General features: G+C 43.3%; 1 protein-coding gene and 1 long non-coding RNA gene across 8 annotated transcripts in view; one reads left to right on the forward strand and one right to left on the reverse strand.

The window, feature by feature from the left end:
* The window catches only part of LOC147025460 (uncharacterized), an 88,492-nt gene that overhangs the window by 41,022 nt on the left and 32,441 nt on the right, over positions 1 to 15,029 (forward strand). The window lies entirely within an intron of this gene.
* The window catches only part of LOC147025461 (interferon-induced protein 44-like), a 77,638-nt gene continuing 63,297 nt past the window's right edge, over positions 689 to 15,029 (reverse strand). For all 7 annotated transcript variants that reach the window (XM_085886452.1, XM_085886454.1, XM_085886456.1 and 4 more), the window contains 3 exons: positions 11,989 to 12,089; positions 6,971 to 7,136; positions 689 to 1,042 (listed from right to left, as the gene is read on the reverse strand). In XM_085886452.1, coding sequence (XP_085742578.1) covers positions 1,035 to 1,042; positions 6,971 to 7,136; positions 11,989 to 12,089 — 275 coding nt within the window. In that variant the 3' untranslated portion in view covers positions 689 to 1,034. The remainder of the gene's footprint in view (positions 1,043 to 6,970; positions 7,137 to 11,988; positions 12,090 to 15,029) is intronic.

Consider the following 15,029-nt stretch of genomic DNA (forward strand, 5'->3'; position numbering starts at 1 on the left):
TGATGGTGCCGTTACACTTTCATCCCTGAAAGAAAGGCTGATTGTGAAAGACTTCATTATTATGTCATTAGAAATGCAGCAAATGAGAGGATGTCTCTCTGCTGACATCCCAGCTCAAGTCTGGATGGTAAAAATTGGTTGAGAACATGAACAATAAGCACTCAATTTGGAAAGCCTGGCAAATGATTAATCGACTCATGAAGTGATCAACAAAGGACAACCCTGCCCCATTGACTCCAGCCACCATTGCATGAACTTTTGTCATCAATTGCACAAACCCACACCTCGACAAGGCTTCTCCCACCCGGTCAATGCCAAACTTAAGGATATGTTATTCACCATTTGACAGCTGTGGGCCATCTGTGATTTATCTTTTTCTGAGTTTAAAACAGTGTTTCACAGATGAAAACATACAAAGTAAAAGGCCTTTCTATCACACGTGCTGGGCAGTTGACCCAAGCTGGTCCTATACTTACACAGTACGTTTTTATTGGCTCAGACGTTTCATGTCACACACAGTGCTTGTCCACCGTCCCTTGTTTATACAAAGAGTCAATGTCAAAGCTATTCTGAAGCCACACAAGCCAAACACTGATCTGAAGAGCCACTATCCTATATCCCTCCTGTCTCTTCTCTTTACCCTCCTAAAATGGCTAATAGTAAATGGGATGGAGCTACTGCAAGAGCATTATTTTTGAGAATCAATTTTATTTTAAAGTATTGATAGCATGCAATAACATCATGAAGCATCAAGAATAATCAGATTGAAAAGGTACACTGTATATATATATATATATATATATATATATATATATATATATATATATATATATATATATATATATATATATATATATATATAAACAACCTGAAGCCCAAGTTACATTTCCCAAAATGACAATTTATGTGGCTCTGTTGTTTGGAAAAACAACAGTTTTTAACATTCTTGGAAGAAAAAAAAATGAAGGATAAGAACACCAAGCACTATTAAGTTGAAGGTTTGCTTGATTGAACAGATCTGAGACTTGTTCATCTCAGTCACCTGTAAAATACAGAAGAAAATGGTTTAAGAAAAATGTTTTGCTTCCACAAAGTGAAGATAAAGACGAATCATAAACATCATCTTCAGATTCTGCAGTATTATGCAAACAATCATGTTTTCCTCTTTGCAGCAGTTTCATTACATTGTAATCTGTTGTCGTGTGGACCATCCCCACCAGATTATGTATCACCACAAAGTTGGCAGTTCCCCACCAACCCATAGCCAATGCTCTGAGGATTAACCAAAGCCATCACTTTTACTCACCAACTGACGGCGAGTGGTGAACTTTCGTCTGTACATCAGCAGTGTAACACATTGGTAAAAAATCAGTATTACGGCCAATTCAGCCCTCCATTAATACTGTTGCGGGCCGGGGACCGGTGGCGAGAACGACCGCTGGGTGGGGGAAGTTACGTCGTCTCCCACCAGACTCCCGGAATTGTAGGCCGTCGCTCACGGATAACTCCGTGAGCCGGTGGGTCGCTTAACCGACCGTGGATGACAATACCTCCACCGCGTAGCGTAGGGTCTTTTTGTCGAGAACCAATTTACCTAATTGACCAAGCGGTGTCGTCTACCGGGGAACTACGCCCTCGGCACGTCTTGCTCGAACCGGGTCACTCTACCGACTACCAACTCCGGTTCGGGTGTAGTCGAGCGGAACTGCCAAAGCCGTGCCAGCTAGGATGAGCAGATTAACGGGAACAAAGACCCGGCTAAAACTCAGACAGGAACCATGCTGGACCAATGAGAGAAAGGACGGAAACGAACTGGGAACATTTCTACAATTGTTTTATTTGCAGCAAGAAAGACACAGAGCAAGCTTATCGTGGATATACAGGAGATTTACAATGATCGAAAACACTTATGCAGTTGTACTTAGCAGACGGCGCTACACACAGACGAAAATAAAACCCAGGTGAATTCCAAGGAACCTCGCAGCCTGGGAGAGAGACGAGCTGGGGTTGCGGCTCGGCTGGGTACCTGCACGTTGGAAGGAGGGGTGCTCCGTGGTGCGGCACCTGCCAATGGTCGTGCAGCTCGGCCCGCAGTCACACGCATGGGGCTTGTGTCCGCGGAGGAACCCGAGCAGAGCAGAGCAGAGTCCCAGGGCGGGGATCAGGGTCGCGGACAGGACCCAGCGAGAGACCCAGTCGAGGTCCAGTGTCCTCGGTTGTTATTGGAATCGACCAGACGGATTGCTCCACCAACTAAGAACGGCCATGCACCACCACCCACAGACTTGTGAAAAAGCTCTCAGTTTGTCAATCCTCCTCGTACACCGAACTTAAGACTCCAGCAAAACTCCAACGAACGCCCGAGCGAACGCAAAACTGAATAGAGCCTTTTGACTGAACTCCAACGGACACGCGTCTCAGAGGGTTCCTTCGTAGTCCATCGACCTCCCTCAGCGGGGCGGAGCCTTGATCAAAACTGACGTCACTGTCCGCCCTGATTGGACAGGGCCTCCATGGGTTGACAGGGCCTGACATGGACAGGGCCTCCACCCCTTCTGGGCAAGTTTTCGGCCATGCCGGGAGCCCGCCCCCTCCACGCGTGACTGCACTCACCAAAAAAAAGATACCTCACAAAGATTTCGCCTCAGAAAGTGAGAAAAAGGTACTGTGGTTCAAATAAGAGGGGAATAAAGATTTATTACCCTAACGAAGAAAACATCGCAACACACCCCTTCAATTTCTCACGAGACACAAGGAGGGGTTCTGTCCCACACATATACTTAACAGCATAACTAACTTTGGGGCACCTGTATGTTTGAATGCATACGGTTCCGAGAACTGCAACAATACCAATAAAACCTCAATGTCAGTGTGGAAAAAATGGTGGGTTACAAAGAACACACCATCTCTTTAATAAATAAATAATATATTGTTACGAATTCTGGTCTGCCCGGCGTGCCATCGGCCGCATAACTCGAATCGTGACCACGTCGCCCACCGGTCGGACAATTCAGTCGTGACCCTCCTTGGAAGTACCACCAGGAGCTAGTCACAGGTGGGGGTTTAACCTCAACACGATCGTGCCAATTGCCCACCCGTGCAGGATAGGGTTGCTCGCCAAATTCGACCGACCTAAGTACCTGCTTGAGTCGTCGACCGGGTGATCGTACCACGCCGCAGGTCGGCCTAGGACACGAACCGCTTAAGCGGTCCATTCCGTGTTTCAGTGATAACCAAGCGGTGTTATCGCCGACCTCGACGAATGTGATTCCGTTTACTGGGTGCTTACACCCCTCTACCCATTTCTTCTGTGATGCAAGATGGCACTTTCATAAGGGAAATAGACGCAACGAACGGGAAATAGTTCAATAAGCACATTTATTCAGCACAGGCACGTAAGGCACGTATGTACAGTCAAAGCAAGCAAATAAAAGAATTACCACCTAATAAAGCGTTTTATTCGCACACAGTCACTTATACGAGTCTACTTAATGAGACGGCACCACCACATGCATTTATTCAAAAAGCAAAGAAAAGCCACCCCCAAAGACAAGGGTGGCAGCAGACAGGTCTGTGGACCAAATGTGACGTAGAGCCTGGATGAATGGCCAGGCCCAAGAGACCGAAGGGTCTTACCCCTGCCCTCGTGGCGCGACGGTGGGCAGGTCGCGACGTCTACTCCCCCACGGCCTGGCGGGGCCGGGCCTGTCCTCGGGCACCCGGCTTGGTCGGTCAGCTCTCTCCAGCGTTCTCCACCCGGATGCGCAGGCTCGCGCCACACAGCCAGCACCACGGTTGGGGGGGCGGCGAACGGACAGGGTTACCGGCGCTCTCTCAGCACGGATGCTCGGCAATAGGGGAATTGCGGATGCTCTCTCAGCACGTCGATCCTCTTAGCGAGACGGGGTTACCGGCGCTCTCTCAGCGCGGATGCTCGGTAATAGGGGAATTGCGGATGCTCTCTCCAGCGAGTTGACGCTCCAACGAGCACCATGGACCGCACTGGCTCTGGCAAACTCTCCCTGGCTGTGGCCTCCACGTCGCCCCTTTTCCGGGTGGTGGTCCCCACGAAGCCCTCAGGTTTGGCACCGAGCCCCTCTCCGCGTCCCTGCTCCGTTCACAAACTCCGGTTCCTCCTCCTCAACTCTGACTCGAGCTCCGTCTCTCGACTTTTCCCCGACTCGCTGCTTCCAGGCTGACTTGAGCTCCATTCGGTTCTCCGACCCCTCCAGACTGCACGACGAGCTCTGTTCTGCCCGCCTTTATATAGGGCCGGGGAAGCGAAAATGGACAACCCCTGACCCTTGACCTCCAACCCCGTCAAAGCCGACATGGTAGAAATCACCAAAGTGCTCGCTCGACAGCGTGACCCCTGATCCCGGCAAAGCCGATGTGTTTGAAATCATCAGAGCGCTCGCTCGACAGCGTGAACCCTGACGCCGGCAAAGTGGACGTCACGGAAATCATCGGAGCGCTCGTCCTGACAGCGTGAACTCTGACCCCGGCAATGCCGACGTGTTTGAAATCATCGGAGCGCTCGTCCTGACAGCGTGAACTCCGACCCCGGCAAAGCGGACGTCGCGGAAATCGTCGGAGTGCTCGTCCTGACAGCGCAAAGATGGCGTTGTCTCCGGGATGGAGGTGAAGCGATGTTTGCGGGGTGGCGTTGTTGATGGTAGTGATATGAAGGGAAAAGGGCGAAGGTGGTGGTGATTTGGTCGTTGGGGGATGATTGGTCCAAAATAATGTTAGAGAAAAGAAAAACGGCTATCTCAAAGCGTCGCAGCCCGATGAACACGAATAAATTCCCTCTAAACAACGGTGGGGAACTATCTGCACATAAACTTAGCGCCATAACTCATCTAAGGACCTTTCTGGTGTTGTGTAAATTTCCACATCCGTAACAATATTATCGATTCAGATGGATCGTTAGGATGAGCCAACTGAGCCAGAGGTCTTATAAAGGCCTCCGCAGATCCCGAAACGGTGCTTAAATTTCTGCGTTCAAGATTACAATTATATTCTCCAAGGATCACGCAATAAAAGCTGAGCCTGTTGGTGAAGCGCGGGGAAGGCAAAAGGTGGTAAAACTTTTCTTATAATTACGAGTGATTTAAAAAAAAGAAATGAGACACATGGAGTCAAAGCAACAATACCTGGATTGATCTGGCACAGGGGGACAGACAAATGGGAAAGGTAAGGCATGAAAAACCAGACATGAACACAAAAAGGAATAAAGAAATGCATGGTGGCGCCAACTACACGATTCTCAGAATGAGGAACAAAGGGGGACAAGTGAGGGCTTGGGCAGACATTAGCTGATTGTGCTGTGCAGATTGCTGCAGGATGATATGGCATGTTGCGACGAATGACAAGGAAGACGAGTTGCGATGCTGGGGAGACATTGTCCCCTGTCTCTGGCACTATGCGTCCTCCTTCAGTGACAAAACAGAATGAGAGCAAAGAAAAATTCCACATCTTCAAGGAACAAGGCTCAACTGCTTGCACCAGTGTGGTCATGGCCTTTGTAAACTCTGGGACAGTCTTCTTGGAAGATGAGACCCATCATTGGCGACCCACTGCCTGTGGATGTCGCCATCTTCTGGGCCATACCGCTCCATAGGAGGACCCTGAACAGAACAAAAGTACTCCGTCCACACCCAGAGCTCTATAGCATATGATGCTGCAATAGCTTGTGTTGTGCTCGCCAAACAGCCCGTGAGAGTTTTCTTTGAAGTGCTTTCGGTGTGCCTTGCTGGGTGCCACAAGTCCTCATCTGGTCTCCCCTATTACATGAGGTTGCACACGGTACAACGTTAATCTAGTCTGCTCTATCATGCATGCTAACTGCCTCCTCAGTAAAAGTATTACAAGACAAATTATCTCTGACAAATATCCTGATTTAAGGAGAAATCTAACCGACTTGATCACTTGGTCCACACTATTCTGAAGACTATATAGTTAAGACCTCTGCCCCACCCATATTCCACCAAACAATATTGTAGACACAGAACAGAGTGCATAGATTCCCTCACAAAAAGACAGTGCAGCAATTAATAAAGGAACAATACTTATTACACAAAGAAAGTAACCTCCGACGATGTCACCAAACACACACAATAGTCAAGTACTCAACGCAGGCAAGTAATAGAGGAAAGAATTGTGTATAGAAGTCGAAGATGTTGCATAACTTATAAGTGCTGGTATAGTGGGTGGATCCACGTATCAGTTCAAAGCATCACAGCGAGGCTGCAAGGAGTGTAGCATGGACATGTCCCACCAGTAACAGCCTTTTCAGTCCCAGAGCTGGATCCCCACTACAAGAGGAGAGAGCCAGCAAAAAGCAAGCGCGTGCTTTTATTGCCAGATGTACTCCTCTCCGCAAATTGATGGTCCTCCAAAAATCACGATTTCACTCCAGAACGAACGTTCTCTTCATTGCTCTCCCACCCACCCTCACAAACTTATCTCTGGCCACAGGGGGTCTCTCCACATCAGGCACAGCTGACCAATCACTGACCCCAGGCTTACTCCGATCAGGGAGCAGGAACAGTACAAAGCCCCTCCACCATAAGCAGCTCGATCAAAATATCCCCAAAACTGAATATTAAAAATATTATCACCTATCAACATGCATTTACGAATGACGTTTTGCTTGTTGATGTTTTGGATTATCCTTCCTTTGGCCCCAGAATAACCTGAGTTAACTTCAATTCCTATTCAACTCTTTTAAAAATCATCATATGATCATTTTGATTTTGGTCATTCAGCTCGAGTTTCCAGAACTCAGCACATTTCACATTCAATTCAATATTTATTTATCAACATACATCTAGAAACTTTACATCAACTTTCATGCATACAGACTTGGACAGAATGTGGTAATACAGGCTTAGATAAAGTATTCCAGAGTATGCAACTGTCATGTTGTAGCAGGTTTCATAAAAACAAAAACAAATGTATATCTCACTGTTTTTGTTCTCGCTAATGAAGTCGCCAGCGTAGTTGATGACGTGCTTGAAAGTTGACAGCATCAAGACGTCCATGTTGGTCGTTGTATCCACTTGAGTGGAATAATTTACCACAGGGAAGACACAGTTCAGAGCAATTCCTAGTTTCTGTGATGCTTCATTCATCTGATAAAGATATGATTTTGTTTGTGTATTTATGTAATATAATGATTTGACAAAAGAATAATAAAACTATTCAAATTCAATCAACCAAAAGTGTTGTATCAGTCATGGAAATTCATTTCTTCATTCAGTTTAAGTTATGGCACACGAAGATCGACTTTATGAAAACTCCAACCTTTAATAATGCAGATTTCCTTACACAAGGAATGCAATGATAATAAAAAGGATAATGGTGATGGAATAAAATCTAGTAAAACGATTAAGATCAATTATCAATGATAACAAGCTGGTAGTCGGCGATGGGTCGCCGAGCATGGAAACTATATAATAAGATATAGAGCAAAATGGATGTCATATAGCGGATAGGGAATCACCTTAAGATTATGCATATCAAATCTCATCCAGTTCCATCTACTGATAACTACTCGGTATCCATTTGAATGAAAAGTACCGAAAATGCGGTTTGAAATCGGAAATCCCCAAAGTTCGAGGGGTGCTCTGGGTAAACAAAGATCGAAATCGAAAATCCGGCTTGATCGTTTGTGCACAATGTATTGCAGATGATTAGTGTGAATTTTCATGGCCATCTGACCATAACCCCAGGAGGAGTAGCATTTGGCACGAAGGCACCTCCAGCTCTCGCATATTATCGATTTTTGCACTAATTGACCTTTGACCCCTAACCTAAGCGAAATCGGTCAATATGTCCTGAGGCAAAGTTGTAGTACTCATTGAGTACCATGAACCTGCAAAGTTTCATTCGTATCGATGCACTCACCTGGTCGCGAGGGCGTGAACGGTACCGATTTTGAAGGTTTTTCAGTTGTTGCTTGGGAACCAAAGTGTCCCTAGCAACCATCACAATTTCCAAAGTGCGAGGTCATAAGATGTACCAACCACCCGAGTTTGGTCAAAATTGGCCCACGTTTACTACCAATTATGCTGATGACAAACGAACAAACATCCAAACAAATATCCAACAAACAGACAGAATTACTGACAATAAGGGTCACCTATTTCGGTGACCCAATAACGAGACAGGTTGGGAGCCTGGATGTGCTTCGCTGCCTCCCTTCGGGACTTGGTCCGTAAACCCCATTATTATCCCTGTCCATATTTTATCCTATAAGCATTCCAAACCAACTTGCACTCTGCAAGTCGATACATCTCATTCTCCTGATCTTTCATCGGTGAAACATTCTCCCTGAATGAGTTGTATTGAGCTTTTCCCACGAATCCTTCAATTATGTAACACATCATTCCCGAAATTTCTTCCATACTTTCCACTGAGATTTTTACAAACTCACTGACCTCTGCCTTCATTGTTTGTCTGCTACCTCCTTCACGTCTGATGGTTCTTCAGTGTGTTTTTTTTTTCTACCTGTTACCCAGTGGTGGATAGTCCTTTTGGCTGCATAGGCTGAAACCTAAGGCCCGGATGTCTTTGGGGCCTGCCAAAAATATGTGTATAAGTTAAAAAATAACAATCAAACAAAAGTATTTATTTCAGAAAACAAGATCCATCTATATATTACTAAAACTCTCATCTTGGATGTATGTATGTATGTATGTATGTATGTTCCCAAAATACAGCGAAAACGGTACATGATAGCACAAAAATGTTATGGTCACCTTACTCACTATTCTCCTGTGGTATGCAGTATCAAGTTTCGTTCAAATCACGCAACGAAGAAATTATTAAAAATCAATTCCTGATTCAGTCAAGTACTTTTCGGGAGAATTTGATCAATGCAAACAACCTCAGCGGTATAGTTCGCTGGAGCTATCTTTTTTTTTTTTTCTTGAAATGATTTATTTAAAAATCTCAAACATTTCGTGTCGACAAAGAACGATTTATTTTTAAGCATAAAATAAACATCGCAAATTTGATCTAATTCTTCCGTGTTCATTAATAAATAAAATTGTGTTTTGAAGATTACTCACAATTATTTCTTCAACTCTTTTCTCGGTTTTTTTTTTCACATTGACGCGCAATATCAAGTTTCGTTCAAATCGGGAAACGAAAAAAATTATAAAAAAAAATCAATTCCCGATTCAGTCAAGTACTCTTTGGGAGAATTTGATCAATGCAAACAACCTCAGCAGTCAAGTTTGCTGAAGCGATGTTTCTTTTTTTCTTGAAATTTTTTTTTTTTAATCAACCGCTGTCACAATGGGAACCCAACGGGTTCACGGGTTATCCAGTAAAATTAAAATACATGAATCCGTAAGTAAAATCAAATTAAAAAAGAAAACTGAAAGAATTTTGCTTTTTATCACATTAAAACGAAAACTAAATTATATCAACATGAAAGCACTTCCATCACAAATGGAAGCTCTAAAAATCCAAATTAGTAATCGAAAAATAAAATAAAATTTTGTAATTTGCAACATTTTTTGTCTGCGAATTCATTACTAATATCCTGACTGTCAATTTTACAGAAATGCTCCGACTCGATGTGCATCAAAGAGAAGTAGTTCAGCTTTTCGTCTTTCATTGTTGACCTTCGGTAATTCTTGATTCGTTTTAGAGCAGAAAATGATCTCTCTCCACTGGAGTTTGATACCATCAGGCAGAGGTACATTCGAAGGGAAATATAGATATACATTGGGAAAAACTGAAGAGAGGTTGTTTGATACAATTTGTTTAAACATATGAAGTTCAAAATTACATTCAGTGTCAGTACCAAGTGCATATACATTAAGTTTCATATACTCTTTGAACTGAATCAATTCATCTCCAATGCTGGGTTCAAGATCCTTAGGATAGCACTTAATCAGATGGTGTGCAGCCTGTTGCAATTCTTCATCCTTGAACTGCAAAAGATTTGTCAAGAATCCATACTTGTGCTCAGTTCTGAGTGAGCATCCATCCATTTACTTAAGGCGCGACACAGCTGATCAATGACAGGTAGAAAGACATTGATACGGAATGATTCACGTGCTGAGCCTGACGGACAGGTCAGTCTCCTGTGCTGGTCCATCATCAAACTTCATTTCGCACTGTGCTTACGTTTTCTGGTTATTTCTTCCTTGCAAGTTGATGTGGCAGTCTTCAGAATGCCATTCTTTTCAAATTCATCAAACATCTCTCTCTGTGATGCAACAAATTCTTTCAGCAAATGAAGAAGTTTTACTGCTGTATACAGATCCAGTGTTGAACTTTGCAGACTTATGCTTGTTCGCTGGATGCGTTGTAGGAGCGTTGTCCAGACACTCAATAGAATACCTGTCTCAACATTTTCCATTTTTTTTCAGCAAGAGCTTTTGCTTCACAGCACACATCTGCTTTCTCATATGGATCCTCAGCCATTTTCTCCAAACACCTTTGAATCCCAGAGTATCCTTGATCCAAAGCATTTACACTGGAAGCATGTGCAGACCACCGTGTGTCTGATAGACGTTTGAGTACAGGCAGTTGTTCACCTAATTCCCTCAGAAGCAATCTCCATCGATGATCAGAGGCTCTGAAAAATGTACTACAATTTTGTATCAAGTCAAAGAAGTGGACGACATGCGGCACACAGTCAATAGCAGATTTCCCTACCAGATTCAACGAGTGTGCACAGCATGGTACAAAGTCGGCTAAAGCGTTTTCCTTGTGTATCAATGCCTGCACACCATTATACTTTCAACTCATATTACTTGCGTTGTCATAAGATTGATCTCGGCAGTTGGAAATGTTCAAATGATTTCTTTTTCATGAAAGAGAAAAAAACTTTCTACAGTATCCGAAGCAGGATGGCCATGCATATCAAGGTACTTTGTAAAACGTTCCACTGGTCTGTCCTTGTGAACCCATCAAAAAGTCAGTGCCAGTTTGTCAAAGTTAGCAATATCTGGAGGGGAATCTGAAGATATTGAAAAAATATTTAGTTTCCTTTATTTCAGTGATGATTTCTTTGAATAGTTTCTGTCCTATAAGTTCAATCAACTCATCACACACAGTAGATTATATGTACGAGACAGAACCTCTGCCCTTTCCGTTATGTGTTTTCAAGTGATTGACTAGAAACGGGTCAAACTGAGCCAGTAGTTCTAATGTCCACAGAAAATTTCCATTTGAAGGCGACTTTAGAACCTCATCATGTCAATAAAATGGTTATCCACGTTCAGCTAAAAATTTGATAGGTTGATAGTAACTCTTTCCAGGATAGATCTTGGATACGCACGTTCTGCTTTATGTTTTACCACCAAACTGTCAACTCTTCCAGTTAACTTTGAACACATCGTCAAGTCGATTGCAGCATTGCGATGCTCAGGATTCCTTTGTTGTCGTTTTACACATGAGTTTGCATTTTTCCAATCACTATAGCCACCATGAATAAAAGGGTTCCGGTTCCGGTTCTCTGGATGATAAAATAGTTTACAAATTAAGCAGAACACTCGTCCAGAGGTGGGTGAGTAACAAGGCCATGTTCTCTCTATTTTCTCACCATTGACCGAAGCTCTTGCACCAAACAATAATATTTAACTCTAGTTTAACTGTTTTTGGTGAAAAATATACTTGTTTTGTGCGCTATTATGCATTCCTCCCTCAATGAAAATTAAATTTTTATAGTATATTTATATAAGTGCCCGATCATACATACTAAGCCTGACGCCCAGAAAATGTTAATCCGCCACTGCTGTTACCCTCTGATATTCTGTAAGTCTACTGACCTTACATGCATATATGATCAGAAAAAACAAATTTATGAATGGTTACATTAAAATAAACAAGGCTAGTTTAATCACAGCGTATTCTTCTGCAAAAATTAGAATATAGAGGTTATAATACAATGTCTTCTCCAATTCATCACAATGACAAATTGGTTCTGCAAACCAAGTGAAACAGTAATCATGGAGGCATTACGTTTTCATTGATGTTTCTGCTCTTGAAAATGTTGGTCAGATCTTTCTTAACTTCTGGACATGCCTCATCACAGTGGGTCAGAATAGCAACCTGTGGAATTTCTGGAAAACAAAGACGACAACTGTTACCTTCATGTCATGATAAGAACAGCATATTGGGGGGGGGGGGGGGGCAATAGCTATAATGTGTTAAGATTGTACAATCTATTGTTGTGTATAAGCAATGACAGCCCACACAAAGGATCCTTCGCTCATCTGCCTTAAATCACGTCTCCACACTCGACAGCCCGCTGACGTCACTCTCGGTTCTGCCTCGTCGGTTTCGGCTCATCATTAATTCATTCATATTCATGCAACCCCAGTACCATATGTTCCTTTTTTCGTGAAACTAACAACTGGTGATGAACTCCCCACCCCCCCCCACCAAAAATAAAATACATATATATATATATATATATATATATATATATATATATATATATATATATATATATATATATATATATATATATATATATACATATATATATATATATATATATATATATATATATATATATATATATATATATATATATATACATATATATATATATATATATATATATATATATATATATATATATATATCACATGACAAAGTCCTTGGTCCATTCACGGGCTCGACAATATCTCGTCCCACGACGAACACCTGGGGTAAAAACTTGCGGAGTCATTTGTTGGACAGAGCTATGTACCCTATAGTCCTCAGAACCTGTCGTACTTCCGCAGAAGGTCCATTTGAGGTCTCAATTGCAGGCGCCAGATGAATTGTATTCCACACTTTCCCTGAGGGGTTGGATGAACTTGTGTTGTCCTTTATGTTGAAGTCGAGGTTTCCGAACTCGCACGAAGGAATGACATTGAAAGGTGGAAGGTTTCGCTCCCCGACGCTTGTCTGCGTATCGTTTATACTTCTCTTTTTTCTGCTGAACACAGTGTCTCACATCCTCGAGTCTTGCAGCAGGTACGCTGTTTTAATGGTCCCCAATGTGCAACTTGGTGTGCAATATACATCCATGTAGAAGCTCAGCAGGGGTCTGATGAGTTGGTGCATATCATGTAGCTCAATACGTTTGCAAGAAGTTGGGTACGAATGATTTCCAGGGCTTCCCTTCGAGATTTGCAGTGTCTAAACAGTCCTTAAAAACTCTGTTGAATCGTTCTGTATCGCCGTTGGCTTGTGGGTAATATCTGGAACTAAGGCAGTGTTTGATGTTTCTTTCCCAACAGGAATGTTTCAAACTCAGTTTAATCAAGCTGAGATCCAATGTCAGAGATAAGTTCCCACGGATTTCCTTCAGACTGAATACTGGAGTCAGGAACTTGATAACTGTAGCAGATGTTACTTGGGACGTAAAGGCTACTTCTGGCCATTTTCTGAGGTAATCAATTAAGGTAATGACATAATGACAGTCCATTCGGCTGTTATCAAGTGGTCCCACTATATCAATGGCAAGCTTTTCCCAAGCAGCATAAGGAAGCAGAACTGCTTGCAAAGGTGAAACCTGAGTGACAGCTGTTTTATCATGCATTTGTCAAATAATGCACGACTTGATGGCAACTTCCACTTGGGAGTCCACCAATAGACCAGTGGAGGTCACGCAGCCTTTGTTTCGTCCTTACAATACCTTGACGCATATAATGGACAAGCTGGATTAATTTGGGTTGAAGTCTTGTTGGCACTATCACAAGGTGAGTGCCCCGAATCAAGTAATCCTCCTGTTCAGTCAGTTCATTCCGAATGTGAAAGTCGGGAAGTACAGTTGGGTCAATGACCTTCAGGGTGCAAGTCCATTCTCTGGAGACATATCCTCGCACCTTCTATGGAATAGTGCATCTATTGCAAGTTTCTTTGAATTTTTCCGCAGGTCGAGCAGCACAGTCACCGGACATTAAAGCCATCATTTCTACATGCAGTTCATGGTAAGGCTCTGTCATGGGGAGTGGTAACCATGATAAACAGTCTGCAGTCACATTTTTATGGCCAGGTTTGAACGCAATTTCGTAGTTAAATCTCTTCATGTTCATGCAACTTCCAATAGCACATCTATGTGCTCGAGCAGGATAGATTTTCCCCTGTAACTCGGGACACATAAGGGATAAGTTGCACGTAATATGTTACCTGGGGATGTAGTGAGCATCCATCACAGAACAGTGCAGGGTAAGGACTTCATTGTGCAAAAGCTCTAATCCACAGGTGAGGTCAGGTGAAGGGCTTGAGGGGAGTGAACATGGACAAATAAAAGCACGATGTGCAAGGCTTGGGGAATCTCCGCACTGACTCATTTGAGAAGGACTGCGCACCTGGTGGAAAAGTGTGCTTGCAGCAATGCCATGGGAAAACATTGAATGGGCGGGACAATGTGGAGGCACCCCTCGAGGGAGGTAGAACAGTCAATCACAATACCAGCTGCATGGTGAAGGGTGGTCCTTTGCTGAAAAAAATCCACAGCCACGTATGTCCGACCCAAATTACCTCAACATCCTCTCTCCCTCTTGGCTTGAGATATCCCTCAGCTATGGAACATCTTCCCAGGACTCTGCTTGTCAGCTTGAGGAAACTCAGCTAACTCTTCATTTATCACTTCAGCTCATTGCCAATTCATACAGCCTTGATGCATCAAAGCGCCATGGTGACAGCTGACTACCAGGATTTGCCGTGGCAAACAGAGATTTGGTTGCCCATTCAATTGGAAGTCCTCACCTGTCCTCACTGTTCATGTTAGTCCAGTATTCGTGCCATTCGGGGGATCTACTTTTAATTGTATAATTTGCCTCTGCCACCGAAGGCAGAAGGAGGTTATGTTTTCACCCCTGTCTCTCTGTCTGTCTGTCTGTTTGCTGTTTGCTTTTTTGCCTGTTTGCGTGCAGGATATCTCAAAATGTTGTGGACAGATTCGTATGCAATTTGGGTGTGTGACAAGGATGAACTCATTCGATTTTGGTGAATATCTGGATCGAGCTTCTATAATTTTTTAAGTGATACAAAGCTTTCATCCG

The sequence above is a fragment of the Eptatretus burgeri genome, chromosome 6, assembly GCF_056783735.1.
Source record: "Eptatretus burgeri isolate ZD-2024b chromosome 6, Ebu_testis_v1, whole genome shotgun sequence".
NCBI classification, from domain to species: domain Eukaryota; kingdom Metazoa; phylum Chordata; class Myxini; order Myxiniformes; family Myxinidae; genus Eptatretus; species Eptatretus burgeri.